This window comes from Ursus maritimus, unplaced genomic scaffold, assembly GCF_017311325.1.
Source record: "Ursus maritimus isolate PB19 unplaced genomic scaffold, ASM1731132v1 scaffold_3, whole genome shotgun sequence".
NCBI classification, from domain to species: Eukaryota; Metazoa; Chordata; class Mammalia; order Carnivora; family Ursidae; genus Ursus; species Ursus maritimus.
Genome location: NW_024425563.1, coordinates 67,055,582 through 67,081,911, shown reverse-complemented (window position 1 = coordinate 67,081,911; position 26,330 = coordinate 67,055,582). Strand labels below are relative to the sequence as shown.

Below are 26,330 nucleotides of genomic sequence, written 5' to 3'. Positions count from 1 at the left end.
CAGGAGAGTTGGGAAGTTCTGCTATTCTAGTGATATGAAAGGCAGCAATAGTAGTCCTGTAATGCTTCTAGAATGCTTTACAATGTGCAAAGCATGTACATTGTTTCATTTGATTCTTACAACCTTGGGAATTATTCTCATGAAATAGTATGCTTAACACAGAATTGATCTGCACTGTTATAAAAGTATAGTTCTAATTCTACTAGTTTTTGGTTTTTTTTTTTAGGTCTTTGTTATAATCCTATTGCCATGCTCTAAGATTGAGGGTCACATAGTGGCCTTGGAAGATAGAGAATTGGAACCCTAATGTGGTTTGGAATTTTTCTTCGTGTTTGCTCCACTTCAGGATTGAATACCCATAGATAAAATAAAATGTGCATTTTACTGCTTACCTGTGGAAAATATGAAATTATCCTCTGTTATAAGCCATTTTTGAGAGCCTACAAGGTATCAGGCCAGACATAGAGCAAATATGAAGATGTTGTTCTAGGCTAAACTTTGAGAGAATTGAATTGCACTTGGGTTCAAGAAGCAGAAAAAATGAAGTAGATGGGTATCCATAAGTTTACACTCCTATGCTTTATGGAGCTTTAAAAATACCTAAAAGAGGTGGAAGCATCTAAATAAAGATGGCCTCTTAGGGCCACCTTCTTTTCCTGATCTCAGGGTCTTCACGTCTCCTGTTCCTGTGGCCTAGAAAGCTCTTCCCCTAGAGATCAGCATGACTTCGTCTCACATTTCCTTCAAGTTTTTGCTCAGGAAAAGTGAGGATTTCCCTGATCATATATTTGAAATTGCAATGCTTTCCAGGGCCGTAACACCTCTCCAGGCCCAGCCTGGGAGTACAGGATGTTTTTCCTTATTTATAGGCCCAGAGGAGCCCATCTTTTTCTAATCTGTACAAGAGTAACTTGTGGGTGGGCTATGACCCTAGACCTTCCCGAGTTGATTTTTCTCGGTGGCGTGTATTACCACCTGACAAACTATCTATTTTGCTGTCTGTTTTTTAAATTGTCTGATCTCCTACAGCTGCTGTACCATGAGGACATTCATACAGCACCATGGAGTCCATGGACAGGAACCAGATTGTCAGCACCAACGTGCCAGCCAAATGACCAAGCCATTTTAGAAGGGGATCTTCTAACTCCTAGCCTTTGAGTTTTTCAGCTACAGCCTCAAATAGCATTTGCGGAGACAAGCCTTTCCCACTGTGTCCTGTCTTGCATTCCTGACTCACAGAAACCATGAGAGATACTATTATTAGTGCTTGAAGCCAGTACATTTTGGGGTTATTTGTTATGTAGCAAGAGATAGCTAAAGAGTGACTGGCCCACAATAAGTTCTCTAAATATTCATTGAATTAAGAGATAAACATAAGCAGATTTTTTTCCCCAGGGTACTCAGTGATCGTAATATAATGTCCGTTATTAACCTAAACAAAACTGTATAAAAAGTCTCAGCTCTACAATGTCAGTGGTTTTAGAGTCTCTAGATGTAGGCTTGAGTCTAGGATCTGTGATTTATTTGCCATTTGACCTTAAATAAATCACTTATAGTCTTTGGTTCTTGGTTTTCCGAATCTGTACACCAGAAGTAACCATAACCGAATTATGCTACTAACATATACCACCAACTTGGAGGAGCCTTGTTGACAGTGCAGAGCCCTGGATCAGGGCTCTCCTGAAACCCATGCCGCAAAATTATCCATTATGTGAACGAATAAACCTTCTTTACCGTTTAAGCCAGTTCCATTTGTTGGTGTCACCTACACCCAAAAGCTCTTTATACAAAGTTCTCACAAGAACAGAAACAAAACACTGGCAAACAAACCCAGATGACATGTAACGAGTAAGATGATACATGGTGGACTCAAGGATAACAACTAAGAAGAAAGGGATATCAGATCGCTGTATCAACCATTTCCGTGAGCTGATGGCAAGGACACCCTAATTCATCCGCCGGGGGAAGTCAGGGAGGCCCAGTGGGGATCCGTCTTCATAGAAATTTCCGTTTCTGTAGGTATATTTTAGAAACCTTGGCTTCGAATTTCTTCCTTATGACTGCATTTGACGGGTAATTGCTGGCTTAATAGCATCAAATTCATGTTTAAATGCCATAAAGGACCAAGGGGCTATTTGTGTTCCAGAGAAGATACGCCAGGCGGCCAGATTGTGTTGTCCACGGGCATCAAGAAAACACGCCGCCAAGTTTCCGTGATCGCTCCGGCCCCCGGAGGTCCTCAGAGAGTACGAGAGGGTCTTATGGGCCACTTGCCACAATATCATCGCCTTGTCAGAAAGCTCTTCATTTTGTTCCAAGGGCAGAGGACACTGTCCCGGCTGTGTCGTGAAACACTAATAAAAAACTCGTCTTACAGGTTGAAGAGTTTTCATTTTTAAGAGTTGAGGAGACAGGGATTTCTGACAGGCCCGGATGGACAGCATGAAACATGACCACTGTGAAAATATGGCCTCCCGAGGTTTAGAGAGATGGTGGCTTGAAGGGATGATCTGAATAATAAAGGCAGGTCTCTGTTTTATTCGCCTTGGTCACCTGGCTTCCTGTATGTTAGAGTGACTTTGATGGGCAATTTAATTAAACTGCTATTTGTTTTGTAAGTGCAAGTGCTTATCTCTTGATTTTATCCTCTGCTGCTCAAGTAAGTTGGTCAATGATTGATTTTTTTTAGCATCATAATACAGGTAACTTTCTCAGTTTTATACATTTCTGCATGGAAATTCGCTGTTTTCTCAAATTATTCCACCAAGTTTAGATGTGTTTATTTTTATGGCCAAGAGATGGGACTGAAATAGCTTCTGTGGGAAGAAACAAGGTTCTTTCTCTAGGTTAAAACTGTAAATTTGTTTCCAAATATTAAATCAATGCTTTTTACTTATGTTAAAATCACATTTTTTATAGCTTTCAGGGCCAAGTCTTGAAGTCTATCAACCCAAGGAAAGAAAGTATGGAACAGCCTAGGACAAATTGGCCATTGATCAAATTTAAGACCCAATGCTCACTTTTAGAAAGACAATGTTGTAAAAATCAGGCTTATTAAGAAAATAAGGATTTTTCGAGATCACTTTAACTCCTTCTTTTGTGTATCGAGGACCATGCCCAAAAATTCAGGATCACAGAGTTTCCTCCACAATGCAAAGGTGACAACTTTTCCACCTATGGTGGGAGGTCAAGCTTGCTAAGGGGAAAAAAAGAAAAGTTAAAGAGGAAGCAAAATATCCAAGACTGGACCTTTCTAGCCAGCAAGGCTGGACATCTTGAGGGAGAAGAACTACAGGTTGATCGAGAGATTGGATGCCGTGTTCTCATCCGTGTTCACACACTTAAAATGTTCATCCAGGGTTGAACTTTGGGAGAGCAGTGGCGGGGGAGAAGACCTAGAAACAACCAGATATGCCTGAGAGGGTCTAAGGACATGGAGGTGAGTGGCCAGCGTCAGGAAGAGTGTAGACTCCTTGGAGAACCCCAACCCTCAGCTTAGGTCTGTGTCCATTCTGGCCCTAAACAGATGACAAGAAGGAGGCTTAGCTCCTCACGAAGTGTGAGGAAGTGGCAGTGCCTGAAGAGAGGACTTGGGGTTTCCTGTGTATACATTGCATTAACGTAATCAGAAGGCTGCCGTGTTTGAAGGTATCACATCTAGAGACAATTGACCGGGATCATGTGCTCTGATGGTGGGAGCTGGAAATCTGAATAGAGTCAGGAACAATTTAAAGGAGCCACTCTGCCACTCTGCCGTGGAGATCCGGGAGGGTTTCCAGGACAATGAGTCCATCTGAGGACCCTCCCTCTCCCCATGAGATCATAGCAGCTACACTCCTACCTCTGACTGATATTCATCTCCTATACACTAGTCTGGCCATACTGATTATTTACGGTCAAAGTCTCTTCTAACTGATCCTGGTTGTTAAATATTAGTATTTTGAATATTGTTCCTATACATATCCCATATTTCCAGAAACCATCTTAGAGGGAAACTCAGAACTCTCAACGGTAGAGAATTTTATTCACAGCGACTGAACATTTACCTAAAGAGACTGCTAAAAATTTGAATCAGACTAAACATATTAAGTTGTCCTTCCCTTTGCCACTAAGGTGCAGAACCCGTAAAGGGAGGATCCGAGCAGTTAATCGAATATAAAGAAACTACATTGTTTCTCTACGAAATTTAGTGAATTTGCAGCTTTGTGAGCAATCCTGGTATACAGGAGATTGGAGAGGTCTGGGGACTTCCAGTTTTCCTTAAATCCGTTAGCAACACTAAGACCCACAGGGCAGGGATTTTTGTCTGTTTTGTTCACTGCTGTACCGCCAGTGCTCCGAATAAGCGTCTGGCGCATGGCGGATGCTCGGTAAGTATCTGCGGAAGAAATTACAACTGTAGCATGAGGCACGCTTGCAAAGTGCCTCCTAGGAATAGTAAAACAATATCAACAAAAGCAGTGTCCCCCAGTGTCCCTATCATACTCCCTAGTTGTCAGCTCCCTCTAGGCATATTATGTTCCATTTTAGGCCCCCAAATTTAAGAGGGGCATTCAACAATAAACTAGAGAGGATCCGGGAGAGCAGGCAGGACAAGAGAATTCTGAAAACCACTCCCAAATAGGGACCAGTTGATACTAGTCAAGGAAAAAAATGTTAAGAGATAGGATGCTATTTTCAAATGTCAGAAATTCATTAAGGATGAGAATGGAATAAATGTATGATTGCACGTTCATAATTAGACCCAATGAAAAAAAAATTATGGGTAGGCAATTTTGGCTCGATGTAACAAAGAAAATACTGACTCTCATTTTCCGGTAATGGAATGGATTGCTTGTGAACCAGGATGTGAGAATCACGTATTATCTTGTATTTTCTTTTCAATATTCATGGTATTTGCCTCCCTTTCCCTTTAACTCATTGTATATTCTTGAAAGCAGAAAAATGTAAGATTTGGAATGTAGGGTTAGATTTAAAACTTCATTACCGTTACAATGACGGGGCCTTTCAATTGATTGTTCACTCTCTTGGGCCCTAAGTGGGGGGGCAAACTCTAATCTGACAACGCATCTTTGCAGAGTCCAGAGCTCACTCTGATTACCTGCCGTCCATTGCAAAGTGAAATCGCGCATTTTGTAAATGAGGTAAGATTTCATGAAGTTGATGAAAATGTAAGGGAACTGCCCAAATAACATACAAAACTATTTACTAATCCTCATTAGTTAATAATCGAATGAGGAGAGTTTGAAAACATAAGGATTAATAAGTATTTCAGTGGGAACTGCAGCCACTGGGTTTGAAAGTCACCGGAATGTCAAACAATGAAGACGGGCCCTTGGCAAAACTGATGAAGCTCTTGAACACTTTTGTAAATATGATCTTTTTTATATTAATTTGACAAAAGTCACTCCAAAGGTAAAGGATATTGCTTCATGTTATTATAAAATTGGATCAGAAGAATGATCTTACCTCGAAAATAGTAAACTATTTGTTTTGTGGTCCAATGAATACACATAGCTCTGTCAACTTAAATGTTGTTAAATACTAGGTGAAAAAATGTTCCCCATAATTTTTGCCCTTATTTTTTAAGATGAATTTAAAATGAGCTTCCCCCCGCCCCCATCTTGTGAAATTTGGTCTTCATTTTCCATAGATTCCATTTTGGTGGACTTCTTTAGCAAAAATTAGCCTCCAATAATGCAAAACTCCTTGATCTCTTTGTTTCTTCTGCCAGGAATGTTTTTTTTCCCTTTTAGTTTTGTCAAAAAGGGATAAAACATATCAGTAATATCAATAAATGCTGTATTTCTACATGAGTTCCCACGTGGATATCAAAGACACAGTGGTGTCTTATTTGCCACCAAGCACTGTGCTAAGGACCTTGTAAATAATCAATAAATAACTCTTTATTCATTTATTCATTCATGCTAGGCACCAAGGACATAGAAGAATTCAGTTTCTTACTTCCTGGAACTCACAATTCTGTCGTTATTCTGAGTTAACAAGTTATCCCTATATACATATTAGTATTATACATATACAGAAACACTTTCTTATCACAAATGTAATATATACTCATTGTAGATGAATTCAGAAAATAAGAAAGAGATAAAAAAGAAATCAAATGTAATCTTACCACAAGGAAATAAAAGCTCATGATATTTGGAAATAGATGCTTACAGACTTTTTTCCCCTATGTATGCATATAGTATATGTATCTAAACATTTGTATATTATATAAATATGTACGAATTATATAAGTATATATAATTGTACAAATTATGTAATTTATACAAATGTATATTTGTACACTATATAAATTTAAATATTTAAAGATTTTAAGCTACATGTACTATTTAATAAATTGTCTAGCTCACATTTTAATGTTATTGTTATTATCATTATTTTTTAAAGATTTTTTAATTTTTTAAAAGATTTTATTTATTTATTTATTTGACACAGAGAGAGAGCCAGTGAGAGAGGGAACACAAGCTGGGGGAGTGGGAGAGGAAGAAGCAGGCTCCCAGCGGAGGAGCCTGATGTGGGGCTCGATCCCAGAGCACCGGGATCACGCCCTGAGCCAAAGGCAGATGCTTAATGACTGCGCCACCCAGGTGCCCCTAAAGATTTTGTTTATTTACTTGAGAGAGAGCAAAAGTGAGAGAGCATAGAGGGAGAGGGAGGAGCAGACTCCCTGCTGAGCAGAGAGACCGATCTGGTGCCCGATCCCAGGACCCTGAGATCATGAACTGAGCCAAAGACAGATGCTTAACAGGCTGAGCTACCCAGGTGCCCCTCATAGACATTTTTTTTTTTTTTAAAGATTTTATTTATTTATTTGACAGAGATAAAGACAGCCAGTGAGAGAGGGAACACAAGCAGGAGGAGTGGGAGAGGAAGAAGCAGGCTCATAGCAGAGGAGCCTGATGCGGGGCTCGATCCCACAACATCGGGATCACACCCTGAGCCGAAGGCAGACGCTTAACCGCTGTACCACCCAGGCGCCCCCCTCATAGACATTTTTAATAAGTATATATCCACCGAATCATAATGACTGACATTGCATTATGTGGATATGCCGTAATTTGTTTATCAAATTTTCTACTATTGGTCATTTAGATTGCTTCCAAAATTTTTTCTATTAACATTACCCACACATACATTTTCACTCATTTATCCATCTTTCTGTTTGGGTCAAATATTTTATACAATGTTAAGCTTGAAGATTTAAAAATTAAGAATATTAACAATAAATTTAAACATTAAAAAATGAGCAAACTGAATCCACAGTGTTAGAAGTCAAGATAATGGTTGTCATTGGGGTTCAGGGTGAGTGTTTGGATTGGAAGGAGACGTAAAAGTTGTTTAAAGCGCGCTTGGACTATCCTGTGGTTCGATCTGGGGTTGGCTACATTGGGGTGTTCGCTTTGTAAAAATTCTATGAGCTGTATGCTTACGACTTGTCACTTTCCCTTTTCTTCTATTTAGGTTGCACATCAATGAAATAAGTTAAAAAATTGTGCTATGATATGCATCCATGTTTACATCCTTAAGTAAATTCTAAGAATCCAATACCATTATCATTTTTTTAACTCATGTTGCTAATTATTCTGCAGAAAAGTTTGCACCAGTTTTGACTCTAATCAACACTATATAAGATGGCATTTCACTGCATTCCAATTAATACTTACTGTCATCATTTTTCTAATTTTTAATGATTTATAAATTTAAACTTTGACTTTCTCTCTCTAACTTTTCATTTGGAAAATATTCAAACTCACAGAAAAGCTGAAAGAATAATATAATGGACACCCAGAGCTCCTTCATTAGATTTGCCAACTTTCAACTTTTTGCCACGTTAGCTTTCTTTCTCTGTTCCTATTTACTCCCCCCCATACACATACACTTACACAGGCACACACACGTGTGTGTGTATATATACATACACATTTAATTCCCCATTTCCGAACTATTTGAAAAGAAGTTTTAGCCATCATGGCAATTTACCCCTTAATGCATCACTTAAGAATAAGGATATGTTTCTATATAACACAGCCCCTCTCCTGTGCCTTGAAACATTAACAGTACTTCCGTACTACGAAGTAATAGCTAGTCTGTATTCGTATTTCCGCATTTGCCCCGAGATATAGTTTTTTCTGTTTTTAAAATACAGGGTTAAATAAAGTTCATTCACTCACTGCACTTGCCTGTTTTGTCTCTTTAGTCTCTTTTTACCTGAAACAGTCCTGCCACCATACCCTACTCCGCTTTCTTTCACGATGTTGAAATTGCTCAAGTCTAGGTCACTTGAAAACCTTCTGTTTGTTTTCCAATGTGTACAACTCTGCTTGATTCTGTGGGCTTATATTACAAAATTATTATAGGTTTTCAGAGGCACATGTATCAGCAACTGTAACAAATTTTCATTTTTGGCTATTGGTTAATCAGAGCAGGGCGCTGGATCTCCAGTTGGGCACCAGATGTTTTTACTGAGAGGGGGAAAAAAAGCATTAAGAGCTTTTAAATCTTAAGCTATTGCTTTGATCACATAAGAAATAATACTGACATTTCGTTCTCCGAAATGTGTTGCAAGGGTTTTCCTTGATATTGACACGGTATATTATTCAATGAATCTGTTAGTATAGAACCAGTTTAAAAGACCTGAAAAGGCAGTGACAGCCAAGAAGGATATTTTGAAGTTTGAAATGATCCCTATATAAATAGAACGGATCAGCATAACTTTGGGATAAAATTAGCCGACAGTTTGTGGGCTCTCCAGCATGTGCCTGTTTGCTTGGTGCCGCTCTCCTGATAAATCACAACAAAGCTTCCAGAGGGAGAGGAAGGATGGAAGGCGCCGCCACCCCTTTTACTAAGTCTGCAGCTGCCAAGTTAGTTAAGAGAAATTTCCTTGACGCTCTAAAGTCAAATGACTTCGGAAAACTGAAGGCCATTTTAATCCAAAGGCTAATAGATGTGGACACGGTTTTTGAAGTTGAAGATGAGAATATGGTTTTGGCATCTTATAAACAAGGTAAAAATTATAGGTGTGATTATAAAATCGATAGAAAATGGATTTTTTGTAATGCACAGCGTCGGTCACCCACTCTAAACCAGTAGCTCTTATGGTTTAAGTATAGATTTTTAAAAATGTTTCTGACTTCATCTTTTCTCTCTTTTTAACTAGATAGCATCATGGGGTATATATGTGTATTTCTTTCTTTCGCTCTGTCTTTTCTTTTCTCTTCTTTCTCTATCCTTATGTCTGGAATTTGAAATCCTGGACAATCATGTTTATTTGTGTACTTTGCTTTTATTTCTAAGTGTTCTGCCTAAAATGACACAGCTTAAAGAAAACATCTTTAGATTATGGCTAAACAGGCTGCTAAGATCTGATCCAGACAGTGTGACTGCCTTGGGGACAGGCTGCTAGCTCCCTGCTCACACAGCCACTTAAAGGTATATCATCTCTGTATCTATCTGGATGGAAAAGGGGATTTTTGCCCTCATTTGGAGGGTTAATGACTGGGTGAGGCTCTGCCTTAATGCACCTTGATGGTCCTTATCATGGTAATGAGGTTTTAGTTCAGGCAAAAAGCTGAAACCAGAAAACCCAAAAAGTTAACTTTTTTCCCTTGACTACCATAATAGATCAAAACTGCAGTGGTCCTAAATACAGGATGTCTGCCTTTTAAAGAACGAGGGGTAACAAGAATGAGAACTGAATTTTTTTTTTTTTAATCAAGGGATTTTCTGGAGCCCACGCTTAAGAAATCAGAAATAAATTAGAAGTGCGTACATTCTGATTTCCCAAATCAGCTAGTTAATGGGGAACTTGAGTAGCGAGGCCATCTGGTGAGCAGACAACAAACAAGCACCGCGTTCGACATCACTTCTGTTTAAACAAAATAGATGATAAGGTCTTGTGTTCGGCATTGGGAGAGAGAGAGCGATTCTTTCTTCATGTTGAAAGTACTTTCCATTCACATATAAATCATCAGCACCATCAATTTTCAGAAACTAACGTTAATGGTATATATTTCCACATTAATTTACTGTACTCTGGTTGTTAGTTCTGGAGGAAAGGATAGAACAGTGGCGGCCAGTGACTGTGTTTGTGATTTTTCCTGGAGGGCTTTATCATAAATTGGTATTGCTATTTTGACTGGAAGATAATGAGGAGGTTTGTTTTTTAAAAAGTAGTTGATGGGGCTTTGTTAGAAAGAAGGACTGCATACCATATAATCAGATTACCTTCACCTTCTGGATTTGTTCGGTGAAAGACTGAACGCTAAGTATGTTTTTAAGGTGTCTTTTAAGCTTATGTGTGTGCTGATGAAAATAACTTAGGTCCAAGGCAGTGTAATTTATTTAACACTGAGTTGTGAAGACCGCCTTTCCCCATCTCCTAAACATGCCAAATTGCATGGATCACCCGAGATTTTGAGGTTGTGAGAAAAAGGAAGTTTGAGGGCAGGCTCCGGGGGAGAAGGGTACTGTTTCTCCTGCTTCCGGTGGGGTCATCACCCCTGAATCAGAAGAAAATGCAGTTTTAATCCTTTCTGTCAATATGAGCTGATTCCTATGGTCCTCATAGAGCAAAAAATTCATTCACACTCATGGGTGTTTTCGTAGTGTTAGGACTGTGGGATGTGGCTTTCCATTAGGGAAACAGCAAATTACACCCTCTGGGAAAGGAAAAGTAAAGTTCCATTTCTTATGCATGCCAGGTGAACGTATACGCAGAAATGATAGAATTTGTGGTCATATTTTCAGGGTTTATACAGGAATTGTGTGTATGTGTGCGTGTGCACATGCTTGTGTGCACAGAAAGAAATACACGTACTCTCTGTTTATATGAATATGGGTGTAAGAATCTCTCTCTTCAACCGTAAGCCCAGATTAAAGCCTCATCTTTCTTCAAAGCTTCTTCAATTGTTTTCTTCACATTTTCACATGTCTTCCAGCCTAATTATCAAACCTTTTAATATTTCAGTCAGGAATGGAAGTGATAAATAGAATCCTAGTTGCTAGCCAAGCAAAGTTGACCTAAGTGGTTATATCAATTTCTCAAGTCACAAAGGAATTCCCAGGGAACAGGGTAGAGCTGAGCAGGCAACACTGGTTAATTAGTTAGGGTTAGTTCTAGGCATGAGACCCTTTTCTGTGTGGGCTGGAAGGGTATGTGGCTGGATTACACTTTGTGAGACTTCATTAAATCATAGCAGACTTTTTGGACATTGAATGCTATTGGATTCTTACATAACAATTTTTGATTTTTAAAAGCACCTTTGAAAGGCCCCACACAGAAAGGTGTATAGACCATAAGCATACAGCATGGTTAATTTTCATAACATAAACAAACCTATATAACCAACATCCAGATGTGGAAACAGAAACATTACCTCTTTAAAGTGTGAGAATCTTCAGGTTTTAGTTATTTTGTGGCTTATTAAACATGACAATGTTTAAAACCTATAAAAGTTACCATGCAACCTTTAAATTTGCTTGTATGATTAATAATATAATCTATATTCAACATGTCATTGTCCTGCAGAAAATCAACAGGGGTACCATTAATCCCAAACCAATTTGTATTTCTTTTAGGACATATAGCATTTTTCATAGAATTTCAAAAAGTGACCACATTTTTTTCCCTGAATATGGTATGTCTAAGTTAGTATACAAGTCAGTTCATAATTTTTGGAAAGACAATTCAGAACTCTGAATTCCTGGCGAGGAAATCAATTTGGGGTCTAAACATTGCTCCCCCAAATGCACCATCTACCTGGCACCCTCATGTAAGCAAATATAAGATGTGGAATCTGTGAGGAAGGCAGAACAAAGCATCTGGAAATTCACTTCCGCTTCCTCATCCCACTGAGTAGCTTCTCTCCCCCACTTGACAGAGAGCAGAATTCCAGAGCTCAGGTTCAAACTGTGGGTCCCGCCCAGCCCCAACACCGAATAATGACTCTTAAAGTTGGAGAGCTCTTGTTTTATTTTTTTTAAGTTCTGTTAAACTTCTAATCAAATCTTCAGATAAAATCATGTTTTATTAATCAAAAAAAAAAAAAAAAAAAGCCTGTCTCACACTTTGGAAAGCAAACATTAAAAACATGCCGGCTGGCATTTGGGATAACTCCTGGAGGACAGCAGGGACATGTGTCTCTAAAGGAAAAACAAGCAAAGCAAAATTCCACCCACCAGACGACGGCTTTAAAACGGGAACGGCGTGAAGAAGAGTTAGATACACAAACAACTTTTCAACTGCCACACGCAGTAAGTAGTTGCGAAGTCAAGGGCTATTAACGATATGAAGTTTACTATGAGCCAAGTGCGCGGTGTGCAGAGTGAACGCAGGATCTGTAAGGAAACCCAAAGCTGTTCCTATGGGTTCTCACCAGTGATCCCTACCTGAACTGTGAACATCCATTAAGCTGTTTCCAAAGGCTTTTCCAACTACATGTTTCGATTGTCTTTCAGATGTATGAGCCTTGGCGTGCTAAGGATACAGGCAGAATATCATACTTCTCTCTTGGGTATGAAATTCCCTAGTCGGCAAGGTTAATCATAGTCCTTTTATTAATCAGTGTAACGCACTCTAAGCACTTCGTTTATGGCCCACAGCCGCAGGTTCTTTGGTTGTAGTCATATTTTTAATTAAAATAACCATTGAGTGATTTCACTGGAAAACTTTCTGGCAGGTACTCTATCTACTTTACTAAGTAACAGCTGCCTTCCAAATATCTTGAAAGCTCTTACTTCCACTCTCTTAATGAATAATCTCTTTATCACCTCATTTTCCTCTTTGCCAGAAATTTGCTCTCCTACTTCCCTATTACCATCCTGGGGTTCTTTTCCTTTCCTGGATGTTGCAACTTTTTTCTTTTACATGTTGCCTTTCAGGCTGACTTTTTTCCCCTCTCCTGGGGGAGCTCTGAGATTTATCCTGAAAATATTAGCTATTAAAAGATAGCCAAGAATTGTGCTTTAGTCTATAATCCTTCAGGACTGTGTAAATACGTGGACACAGGCAGAGCAAATGTCTGCTAATCCAGCCACGAGCAGCGTGTGTAACCTTTGGCTGTAATAACAGAGGCTTCTCATGTGTGGGGTTCTTTGGACTCAGACAACATTATAGCTGATAACTGTTGCAGAGCCCAGGCTTAGCTGAAAGTTTACCAGAGATGTGTACATCCCCCCAAACACGGAGCAGAATCAGTCCCTTCTTCCAAAAGATAGCCCGAACACGAACCCTTCTCTCTTTACCGTATGTCCTGAGCGGAGGGCTTTCTACTCACTACTCTGGGACTCAGACCTACCTCTTTGGTTTCAGATTTAATTAAACACACATACACATAGACACACGATTACTCTGAATATCTTTGCAGAGGTAAAACTTCTAAAATCTTTCTAGAACTTTTGCCTACAAGTGCTATTGTTTAAGAGTGAAATGCAGGCAGTCAGCAGATCACCCGAGGCGGCTGAAAGATTTGGGGAGCCCAGAGTTTGAGTTGATCTGTCCGGACCAGTTAGACAGCCATGAGCGCTTTATGCGACTTCATCTTATCCTTATTTGTGAAGCGGAGACGTTGTCGAGCCCCTCTCTAAATCCCCTGCATGCCGATAATCTATGATGTTATGAAGGGGAAATGATATAAACAGATGGTGTGTCATGGTTTGGGGAAGGTGAAAAGTAACTGTAGATACTACAAATCCACGTGGGCATGGCTGTATTTGAGAGTCTCTGCGGGTTTTTGGCCTGGGAGAGGATCCGTAGTCCCTTCTCAGTTCGAGTCCTCGCTCAAGCAGGGCTCTTCGAGCCATCGCTGCAGACCTGGGGGGGGCGGGGGACAGTGTGAGTGGCTTACAGTTTTGGGGAGGCAATGGCTTCCTCACTGCCCCCTCAGGGGCTCTGTTTCCAGGTTCCATCCCCCCCCCCGGGCCATTGTGCCTATCTGAGCACACAGAGAGCAGCCTGGCATCTCTTTGAAAAACAAATGCTCAGAATTCATCACATTCTAGGTCCTGAAGCCCTGGGATAGCTCTGCCCCGGGAAGAAGGAGGAGTGTACAGAGTGGAGATGCCTGCTCAGGTCACTGTGGTTTTGTTATGCTGTGACTGTTGGGGGCTGTAAGGGAGAGGACAAATTCTGACGTGTTGGCGTCGCGGTATCAACACAAGCATGTTACTAGGCGCTGCCTCGCTGCGGTTTCTGAAGACGGGTGGGTGAGGTGGGAAGGCCGCTCTTGCTCTTTCCACACTTGGTACAAAGCGACCCGTGGCTGCAGCCTCATTTTCAGGTGTGACTGCACAGAGCCTCCTTGCCATGGGCTGCTCCGTTCTCCCCAGAAGGCTTTCTTGCTCCGCCCGGCATTGAATGATCCAGGATCCACCCTCCACGCTCCCCGCCCCCCCCACCACCACACACGCACAGGCACACCACCACCAAAAAGTTCTGCGATGCGGTTTCAAGATACGCTTCAGCGGGCCGTGATCTGACTCTGCCAATCTGTCCCCTTCCTCTTTCTCTATTCGGCTTCTAGGGGCATCGGCGAAGGTGTCTTGTTGCCAGCCACCTACGGGCGAGTCGTAGGCACAAGTTCATCCAGGGGGTGGGCTGAATCCCGGGACCCGGCCGTCACCAAGGCTGATTTCCTGGTTAATGATTATGACCAAAAGACGGGCAGAGGCAAGGGACTGAGAGACTAAGGACGACTGATGCATGGAATACATGGGGCAGGATACATTCTCCAGGTGCTACTGGGAATTTAGGAAGAAGAGAAAACATCCACAAGCAAATGCATTTCCATATCAGAGATGTGGTGTATTATAGATGAATTCGGGATCTGCTTTCCTTCCTCGTGATTTGTGAAGCAGGCTTGGCGCTAAAACCTACTCTGCTTCCGCAAAGACAAAGACAGATGGAAACCCTGCACTGCAGATATCCTGAGTCCATTAGCTTGGACTGCGGCGGGCGACTTACGGCTCTAGCAGGCTGAAAAAGTGGCAGTTTTCTCATCTGGAAAATGAAAGGCTTGGACTGCATAATCTTCCCTCCAGCGCTAACATTCTGTGTTTTCTTTGATTTTACATCAAAATGGTGTTTTCTTAATCAGCTCTCTACTGCTCCCTTTCTGAGATCATTTTTCTTCCCATTGCAGAAGCAGGCACGAGTTTCCAATCATTTGGTGCACAGAGCTGCCAAATCTTTGCTCCTAATCAGCAGGCACAACGTACTCCAGTTTCCAGATCTGGAACCAGCTTCTTTCCAAGACAGTTAGAAGAGACTGGCTTTGCAAATTGCTTGTTGAGGAAATCTGAGCGTTAAAATGACTGATTAAGTATTGGTGTTAATGTGATTCATTCATTATCAAAAGCAGGTTGCATACCACAGAGCTTGAAAACTCTGCGCGGAGCAGAGATTCAATGTACACAGCTAAATAGAAGTGTATAAATGGATCCACAAACACGCAGTGTGTGTGCCTATCTGTTTATACACACACACACACACACACACGCACGTGCACGCGCACACACATTACAGGCACAGGGCTGATAATTCCACAGCCCAGAGTGACTGTGATACTATTTATCTCTGCCAGAGAAAGTCCATGTCAACAAACACCTTCCCTTCTTAGTGTCTGGAATCTCAAATTAGTATATTAGCACTTAGTTCTATTAGTTGAATACAGATTCCTACATAAATTTGGGTAATCCTAAGAGGGTCACACTTTAAAAAGTCCTCAGTTCATTAGACTTTTGTGCGATTTAACTTTGGTTTTCTTTTTAAAGAGGCAATGTGGATAAGGGGAGAGCTGAGGGGGATGGAAATTCAAATGGCCTTAGAATTCTGAATGAAATGAAAAAGGGGTGTGTGTGTGTGTGTGTGTGTGTGTGTGTGTGTGTGTGTGTCTAGGGTGGAGAGTGGGCTACAGAAAAAAAAACTTCAGGTTGGGTTCATTCATTCCCTCAGGATTAGTCAACATTGTGCCCTATAATATGGCCTTTGAAACTAAATTATCTTTCCTCCTCTGAACAGGAAGACTACAGTTTACTTTAATTCTACTTCTTTTTACAAATAGTTCTACATGCACAAGGCACTGAATTTAAAAGCTCAATTTAAAAGGCATCCAAGGACGAGTAAATCTATGTCCTCATTTCCCAGCCCCCAGTTCTGGGAGGGCACCGCTGTAACCAGTTTCTTGTTTGAGGTGTTGATAAATATTTTCACACATGAGAGCATATTATGCACACTGGTCAGCCCCTGCTTCTCTTGTTCGGTCATGTGTCTGGAGACATTCCCCTATCAGTATACATAGAACTGCCCTCTTCTTTATAATGGCTGTATAGTATTCAATTGCATGGATGCACCATCATTTTTGTTAAACAGTCTCCTATTGATGAAGATTGAGATTGTTTCCAGTCGCTACCCATTAAGAGCAATGCTGTAGTGGGGTGCAAGCTCTTGTCCACAGGCCAGGTTATTATAACTCCTGAGAACTCTATACTTTTCACAAAGAGTTCAATGCAGATGGTGTTCTTGGAAGTTGTGCAATACAGTGGCCCTTAGAGAGCATTTCACACGTGAGTGATGATACTTGTAGGATAAATACCCAGGAGTAGCACGTGTGTGATGTTTCTCACTTAAATGAGAGAATTTTAATACCTGATCCGCAGGCCCACTTCTAATATGGTCATCAGCTCCGAGTGCCCTCCGATGCTCATCACTGGTGCCCAGAAGTATTCGCAATACTCCAGATTTATTCTGACCTCATCTAATCAGTAAAGAATACAACTTTTACCCCTTTTGTTTTGGGCACTGCACTTTTATTAATGTAGCTTAAGATTGTATTAGCTTTTTGGCAGCTCCGTCCCCCTGTTTTGAGAATTCTGTCAGCTCAAATCCCTAGGTCTTTTCTCAAATAAATTACCTTTAAACCGTATTCCACTTAACTCGTACTTGTATAGTGGAATTTTATAACTTAAAAGCAAACTTCTGATTTATCCATGTTAAAATACATTTTGTTGTTTCAACCCTAGAGTCTCTTCTAAGCTGTTGAGTTATCTCTACATCTTTACCTGGCCATCAGTATTTTATCTTTCTGAACTTATTTTCCATTTCACACTCCTAGGGAGCTTAATGCTATGGCTCTAGGTACTGACGCTGAAAGAAGGTTTATAAAGTTATGTTTGTTATGGCTTGTGAGACATGTGAGGGGGGGAGGGGAGAGAGAGAGAATATTTCCAACAACTAATGGGAAAAATTTATCTAAGATCTCAGTTCTAGGAACGGCTATGCTTCTCCTGAGCAATTAATTTATGTATAGCTTGTGGGCATAGTTAATTGTGCAATACATCATGTTTTCCTATTTATTTTGGCTGCTAGGAAGTTCAAAGGCAAATTTGCAATGTGGTTCTAGTGTATAGGACACGGTTTATATTTTGTGTACTGATCTTACCCTTGACCACTTTTTATTTTCCTACCTTATTTTTTTCCTTTGCCCTTAGATTATTAAAAAAATCTTGTATTGTGTAAAGTTTGTGAGTTGCTTTAAGCTCTTCTTCCGAAAGAGGTATTGTAGACACCAACAGGCAGGCAAATAACATCTTGGCAAGACAAATTTTTTAAAGACATCAAATACATTCATACGTCCAATTGACAACAACAGCAACAAGTATAGGGCAAAAGAACTGTGATGGAATAAAAAGTATAATCTTGTAACAGCTTCAGAATCATTCAAGACAACGATTGGGAGTAAAAACAGTAAGAGTCTCATGTAACTCACCATGTAAAATAAAATGTGATCCCATAAATGAAGGTCTCAAACTCAAACGCCTTGAAGGGCCAGGAAGATAAATAAAGGCATGAGGTAATGGAACATACTAGAAACACAGAGACTCAAGGGTGCCTGTCCCACTCAAGTGTATCCTAGTATGCTTCTAAACTAGACATTTGCAGACCCATCAGCTACTAGTTCACAACTTCTGAATCACCTCCCCCCCAATTTATAAATGTGACCAAAGTAAAAGACTTTGTAAAAATTCTCACAAAATAGAGAAAAATCCTAGGCCAAGAACTTAAACTTTCTTTCCTTTTCTTATTCAGGTTATTGGTTGCCTAGTTATAAATTAAAGTCTTCCTGGGCAACAGGCTTGCATCTCTCTGTCTTGTTTGGTCACGTGGAATGTCTGCTGGTGCTACTGGACCACAATGCTACAATCAACTGTAGACCCAATGGGAAAACCCCTCTTCACGTGGCTTGTGAAATGGCCAACTTGGATTGCGTTAAGATCCTCTGTGACCGTGGAGCAAAGCTCAATTGCTACTCCTTAAGTGGACACACAGCTTTACACTTCTGTACAACTCCTAGCTCCATTCTCTGTGCCAAGCAATTGGTTTGGAGAGGTAAGCCTTTCTGGGTGGCTGACGTTGTCATCTACTTGCACACTCATGGTTGTGAAACTTGGTGATTGTTACTTCCTTCAGGTAATGTAGCAGGTATCCTTTTTATCAGTCTCAAACTCATAAGAATATATATATATATATATATATATTTATATATTTATATAACTATATAAACGTATGTGTTGGTCCAGGTAAATTCAGTGATGATCACATTGGAATCATTATTTTTTTCATTGCAGGAGGCTCATTAGTTTACACATTTATTTAACAAATATTTATGTAGCTCTTCCAATGTGTCAGTTAATGTGCTAAGTAACTGAAAAAAATAGTTTCTGCCCTCAAGAAGCTGTATTCTAGTAGAGGAGATAAATACTAGCAAAATAAATTCATAAATATATAATAATAAATTGGGAAAGGAACAAAACAGGGTGTTATGAAAGAGAATGTCAGGAGTAAACTGTTACAACGCGTATAAAGACTACTCTAAAGATACGACATGTGAAGCAGAAACTATGAATGAGAGGGAGCTAACCATTGAAAAAGGAGCCAAGGGGCAGAGGAGCCCAGGGGTAGAGAATAGCATGAGCAAAGTTGCTAAGGGAGCAAAAAACCTGGACTATTCAGCACATGGAAGAAGGCCCGTGTGGTCAGAGTATCATGGGTGAGGGGTGGGTGGGAGGAACAAGAACGTGCAGGGGAGTGCCACACGATGACATTGGATGTTGTTGGGTCACAGACAGCTTGCTGGGGGCCAAGGTATGGGGTTTAGAAATGGAGCCACAGGAAAGTTTAAAGCAAGGCAATGACATAGTTTAATTTGCACTTAAAATCATTGTTCTCAAGTTAGGCAGAAACAGAGTTGGAGGAGGCCAAGAGTGGAAGCAGGCAGCCCAGCAGCCCAGCTATTGCCACCGTGTAGGTGAGAGGGGATGGTGATTTGCACGAAGGGGCAGACTTGGACAGGAAGGTTAGAAGGTGGGTTTGCAATATATTTCGGAAGCAGAGTTAATGGCATTTGGAGATGGATTATATGTGGATGAGCAGAGAAGGAAAAGGAAATTTCAAGTATCATTGCCCGGTTTCTGGCTTTAGAAAGTGGGTGGCTAGTGATGCCATTAAAAAAAGAAGAAGAAGATTTATTTATTTATTTATTTATTTATTTATTTGAGAGAGAGAGAGAGAGCATAGAGGGGAGGGAGAGAGGGAGAGAGTCTTTTTTTTTTTTTTAAGATTTTATTTATTTATTTGACAGAGGGAGACAGCCAGCGAGAGAGGGAACACAGCAGGGGGAGTGGGAGAGGAAGAAGCAGGCTCATAGCGGAGGAGCCTGATCTGGGGCTCGATCCCAGAACGCTGGGATCACGCCCTGAGCCGAAGGCAGACGCTTAACGACTGAGCCCCCCAGGCGCCCCAGGGAGAGAGTCTTTAAGCAGACTCATTGCTGAGCGTGGAGCAGGACATGGGGATCGATCTCATGACACTGAGAGCACGGCCTGAGCCAAAATCGTCCTACGCTTAACTGACTGAGCCATCCAGGTGCTCCGTGATGCCATTTTTATAAGATGGAGAGAGTTGAGGAAGAAGCATATATGTGGAAAAGATCACTAACTTAGTTTTTTAGGGGCATCTGGGGGGCTCAGTTGGTTAAGCATCTTACTTGATTTCGATCTCAGAGTCCTGGGATCAAGCCCTGCATCAGGCTTCCGCTCAACGGGAAGTCTGCTTGTCTCCCGCTCCCTCTGCCTCTCTCCCTGAGCACTCTCTCTCTCAAATAAATAAATAAATCTTTAAAAATTCGTTTTTTAAAAGTCAGTTTATAAGGTATAATTCACAAACAGTAAAATTCAGTATTTTTGAGAAACACATAGTCTGAAATCATCACCACAGTCACTTCAAAAATTTCCCTGGTGCCCTTTATAGTTAACCCCGTCACTCTACTGCCACCTCCAGCAACCACCGGTCTGTCTTTTGTCCCTCTAATTTTGTCTTTTTCAGAATGTCATGTAAATTAAATTATACGATATGTGGCCTTTTGGGTCTGTTTTTCCCTATTGAGCATAATGTAGTTGAGATTCACCCATGTGGTTGCACTCACTGGTATATCAGAGCTTTGACTGCTGAGTAGTATTCCTTATATAGACACACAATTAATCCGTTCCCCGGTGGAGGGACATTTGGATGGATTCTAGTTTTTGGCAATTTTGGGGAAAAAAGCTGATATAAATATTTGTGTACAGATTCTTGTGTGGAAATGTTGTCATTTCTCTTGGGTAAATACCCAGGAGTGGGATGATGGGCTGTGTGATAAATTTATAAGAAACTGCTAAACTGTTTTTCAACCTAGTCATACATTTTGCATTCCAGCCAGCAATGCATGAGTTCAGTTGCTCTCCAACCTTGCCGGAGGTTGGAGATTAATAGAAAAATTTATTTCAGCACTTTGAAAGGTATATAATAGTATCTCTTATGATTTTAATCAAAGTTCCCCTAATGAGCAAGGATGCTGAGTGTGTTTTCAGGTATTTATTTGCCAGCTGTGTAATCCCTTTGGTGAAATATCTGTTCATATCTTTTGATACTTCTTTTTAAAAATGGGTTGTTTCCTTATTATTGATTTATGAGTGTTCTTTGTATATTCTGGATACTAGCCCTTTATCAGAAATGTGGTTTGCAAGTATTTTTATTCATTCTTTGACTTTTCATTCTTCCTGTCTTTAGAAGAGCAGAAGTATTTAATTTTAATAAATTCAATTTGTCAAATTTTACTCTTATGCTTTATGTGTCCTACCTAAGAAAACTTTGACCCCAGGAACAAAGATTTTCTCCTATGTTTCCTTCTAGAGATTTTATAATTTCAGGTCTTACCTTTAGGTCTTTGACTCATTTTGAGTTAATTTTTGTATATGGTATAAGGTGAAGTTGAGGTTCGTCTTTTTTATACGTGGATAAATGATCTTATATATCCAATTGTTTCTTCATCATTTATTGAAAAGACTGTTTTTTCACCATTGAGTTGCCTCCATATCTTTGTCAAAAATCAAGTGGCCAGATATGTATGGATCCACCGATCTACCTTTTTTTTTGGTTACTGTTCCACTCGCTTGACTGCTGGAGCTTTATATTAAGTCTCAAAATCTGGGTGAGTTTCCCCAGATCAGTTTTAAACATGAAAAGTTTCGGATGGCTCTGAGACCTCAACGTGAATGAGTCAAAGCTGCACTTGACATAAGCCTATGGATTGCAGAAGAGAGCTCTGGGCTAGAGCCGTAAGTTTAAGAATCGTTGGTTTATAGATTGTATATGAAGCCAAGGGAATCGATGAAATCACTTAGAGAGGAAAGAGAATGTAGGACCAAGCCTTGATAAATTCTTACATTTAGTATGTGAGCAGGATGGAGAGGGGCCAAGGAGAGTGAAATGAATTGGCAAGTGAAGTGAGAGAGAGCCCAAGAGCATTTTTGGCATCAGAGAGACTAAGGAAGAGGCAGATTCAAGAAGGAGGAGGTGGTCGGCTGTATCAATGGCTACGAGAGGTTTAATTAGATGTTCCTTAGATTAAGTGACAGAATCATCACTGACAAAAGCAGTTTGGGTGAAATGGTGGGTGTAGAAGCCAGATTCGAATGGTATAAGGTGTGAATGGGAGGATAAAAACTAGGGATGCCACATACAGACAACTCTTCAGAGAAGTCTGGCTGCACGTGCAAGCCTGAGAGTGGCCTGATTGCTGAAGGGCCTGGGGGCACAGCAGAGAGTTCTGTAGTTGGAGATAAAAGGAAATGTTTGTGTGCTGAAGGGAATGATTTATAGAAAGCCAACAGTTGAAAATGCATGAGACAGGGTAACTGAAAGGTTCAAATCTTAGAGGTTGAGATGCGGTGAAATCCAGAGACTGTGAGATACATCCTCATTTTTAACTCATGGGTCAAAGTAAAGGATGGCTTTAAAACACCAGAGTGTTTATAGATGTGGCGGTGGTAAGACGAAGGAGTTCGTATCCGATAGCTTTTCCCTCTCAGTAATGGATAAGGCAAAGTCATCGGCCAAAAACAAGAGCAGAAAGGGTGGAGATTTTGATGAGAGTGGGGAGGGATGGAAAGGTCATGCGGAAAGATTAGGAGAACAAACTTAGAGATGCTATGGTCTTCTCAACCTGTGAGAATGCAAGGGGGGAAAATCTGTCCAGCTTCCTCTCCTTCTGGTGGAAGGGGACGGGTCTAGTGCAGAGTAGGACAGGAGTAGGTGTCAGTCGGGGCGAGCCACCTACAGCACGTGGCCATCACCACCACTCACACTGACTTACACATTTACGGTTTTCAGATGTCGTTTTTATTTTAATTTATATTTTAATTCATTAATTTAAACTTTTAAGCTTTTTTATTTTTAAAATCTTTAGAAAGTTAAGACACTATATATTTAATTATTGACTTGTAACATTGCTGCCTTTTCATGGGACTTCATCAACCACAGACTGAGAGCTGCCAAGCCTTTCACTCCTCAGAGGCGTCATCAGAGGGAACCTCATTCCCCAGAGGACGTGCTTATTGTCTGTGCCCTTTATTCCATTGACAGAGGGAGACTACCTGGAGATGAGAAGGAGTAAAGAGGTAGGGAGAGACCAAGCGAGGATCCCTGTAGGCTGCCACTAATGAATTAGGATAACAATCAAGGAGGAAGAATGGAAGTCCATTAAAGATAAACTTACTCTTAGATCCATGGCGTCAAAGGCTAAAGCCATAAAGAAAAGAAAGATGAATTAGAGAAAGCAAAAATATTCAGTGTGCGAGTGGCAAACAGATCATAAAATAAAAAGGCTGTCATAAAACTGGAAAAAAATACTTGAGACAAGATGGACAAAGGCCCTCTTTGTAGCCTTAACATAGAAAGAAATCTTAAAAGTTAAAGTAAGGAGATTAAAAACTAAGAGAGAAAAAGAGAACAAAAGACCAAGAATAGATATAGGTATTTCAGACCAAAGAAAAGTATATAAACAACAAATAAAGGTAACATAATGATCACCTGCCCTGGTAATCAGTAAAATGTTCATTAAAATGACAGGTGCTTTTGTTGTTATTTATTACATTAACAAAGATACAAACGATGGCAGTACAGATGTTGCCAAGCACAGGGATGTGCGTTCACGTCTTAACGGAATGTGAATGGGTCTGGAGGGCAGGGTCTGGAGGGCAGGGTCTGGAGGGCAGTGTCAAAAGCTTGAAAACTTCTGTAACTCAGAAGTTCAGCCTCTAGGATTTAGGACTAATTCTGAACCTTTGGCTCACAAGGGCTCTCATTTATGTATGGTCTCCAAATCAAACTTTGGATTATTGCCTCTCCTCCCCCCTCCTCTCTCCCTCAAGTAAATAAATAAAATCTTTAAAAAAATTTAAGCTGTATTACCTCCATACCATATAGACATTAAAAATTATGTTGTAAAAAAAGATCAACTGGAACATGGAAGAATATTTTTAATTAATTTTTTTATTATGTTATGTTAGTCACCATACAATACATCATTAGTTTTTGATGTAGTGTTCCATGATTTATTGTTTGCATATAATACCCACTACTGACATGGAAGGATTTTTAAAAAGAAGTTTATAGGAGAGTATGAACGGCAAAAGTTTATTTTTCTAAAAAGTATATACGATTATGCATATCAGGAAAGGATATCCAAATTATCAGAGTCAAACCTGATATTGTAGCTGCTGTTTGGCTAGAGCTAAACAACTAATGCTGAAACAAATTCAAAAAAGCAAATTTGTTATTTTAGATCCTTACTCCTAGAATCACACATTTTTTTAAAGTGAGGTGCCCAGAAAATATATCAAAAGGGAAATATGTTATGAATCAGATAAAATGCGGAAAATTTCACCCATTTTATGGATGGAGAAATAGAGAGAAGGGAAAAGTAGGGACTTGAAGTAGGCCTCCTAGTCTAGAAACTCTGGAAGACCGTGAGCATCTTGCATTCTTTCTTTGCATTTTTATGTCTTCAGCCTCTGGACAGTGCTTGGCACAAAGGATGTCCTCTATAAACGGTCTCTGACTGATCTGGGCATGGCTCCAGGAGCCTGGAGTGCACGGACAGGAACTCCTGCTATCTAATAAATGGACACTGTTGTGTTCATGGTTAATGAATGAAATGTGGCTGCTCGTCAGTTTCACCCTCTCCGTCTCCGGAGGGGTAGTTGAGGGATGGATTCTCTCTCTCTTGGATTATGTTGTAGGCACTTTGAGGAGAAGTCACATATATCACTTCATGGCCGGACAGAGGGAATTGAGACAGCACACAGACAAGGAAAGTGAGTCAGGCTAACATTAAACTCGGGCCCGGAGAAGTCCATTAGAGGGAAAACCAATGCCATGGCAACTGAAAACCGGTGTAATTTCATTTGCTACTTAATGGACTCTTTGTAGAAAAAAGTGTTCTTTGTGGAAAAGGCTAATTGAGGCCAAAAAATTGCATGCAATTTTCGCTTAAAGGATTTTCCCCTCTTTTTTCAATGTCGCAGAGCCCGCTTTGTCCCTATGCTGGATTTTGTCTGCTATTTTTCTGTTTGCCTTTCTACTTAATACCCCCATCTTCTGGCCTTTGTTTCCTTTGGTATTAGTATAATAGCGTTCATCAGTTGAGAGGGCTTATTTACCTCCGTGAAAATGTCCTCTCTGTGAATCCTGCTTTTCCCTACAAATAAAGGGAGTCAGGTCAGGTTTAGCAGGCTGAATAGCGGTATATTATTTCTACCTATTCCCTTTCGTAAGAGGAAAATGAAAGCTGCTTGCTTTACTCTGCATGAAGCAAATCCTGACAGTTGGAGGAAAAATTTGTTATTGCAGGAAAGCCATAAAAATTCAAATGTTTCCTCCCAGAATGTAGCATGAGGGCAATGTAAAGGAGACCCTGCCTTTTAAACGGCGGTCCCCTGCTACTTGGTGTGACAACGACACAAGTTACCCGCATGCTAGGAAAGCCCTGTTCAGCGATGAGAACATAGCAAGGCGAGATGTCATGGGACTCCCCTTTAGTCAAGAACCAGAGATGTTGGCTCGATAGGCATCCCTGTCCCCAGTCGGTCACCCTCATGTGTTCCAGCTCGTTGTCATAGCACCAATCTGACCATCCTTGTCCTTTGCCAACAACTTTGGGGATTTTTGCCCCATCTGCCATATGGTTACTACAACCTGTATATGAATTTAATCTTTTCTTCAAATTGACATTCCTTATTAAATTCAATTTTAAAAGGAACTGGGTATCACTATAAAAATTGATTTGTCACTATAGAAAAGAGGACAAGAGTCCTTGCCCTACGTAGAATGTAACAGTGACAGTAAATAACGGGCAGTGAAATTCTTGACTTCCATCTGCCCAGAGACCCTCTTCTCTCAGATGGCAGAGAATGACTCAAAAGCCTCATTTTCTGGTTGCTATTTTTTTTTCTAGAAACATTGTCTCCAGTGATTCTGCTTGGAGTGAATGAACTTGAAATTTATTTGCAGGCCGTGTCGCATACCCAGTCAGGTAGCAGGTACCTCCAGCCCATTAAAGAATAGCCCGCGTAAGATCATAGCACAGCGTGGGAGACGGGGCCTTAAGCAGTGTTTGCTGAAGTTGATGGTCTAGTTAGTGGTGGATTTTAGAAGCATCCCCTTTAAAATCAGGAGCGAAACAAGTCTGCTTCTCTCGCCACAATTTCAGCTCTGTCCTGGAAGTCCTTGCCAGCACAAAGAGAAAACAAAAATAAATAAGATGTATGAAGATGGGAAAGCAGGAAGCAAAAGTCCCATTATTTCGCACAATATGTGTGTCTACTTAAAAAAAAATTTTTAAACAACAAGGAAACCTAAGGTCAAATGGTTAGAATTTGCAATTAAGTTGAGCAGAAGTACTGCATTTGCGATCAATATTCAAAAATCA

The 26,330-nt window shown here is 40.4% G+C and overlaps 1 protein-coding gene across 1 annotated transcript in view; it reads left to right on the top strand.

Annotated features, from left to right (window-relative positions):
• The first annotated feature begins 8,847 nt into the window (after nt 1-8,847).
• ASB4 (ankyrin repeat and SOCS box containing 4) overlaps nt 8,848-26,330 on the top strand; it is a 58,659-nt gene continuing 41,176 nt past the window's right edge. The window contains exons 1-2 of the mRNA XM_008686269.2: nt 8,848-9,034; nt 18,113-18,412. Of these exons, the coding sequence (XP_008684491.2) occupies nt 8,848-9,034; nt 18,113-18,412 (487 nt within the window). The remainder of the gene's footprint in view (nt 9,035-18,112; nt 18,413-26,330) is intronic.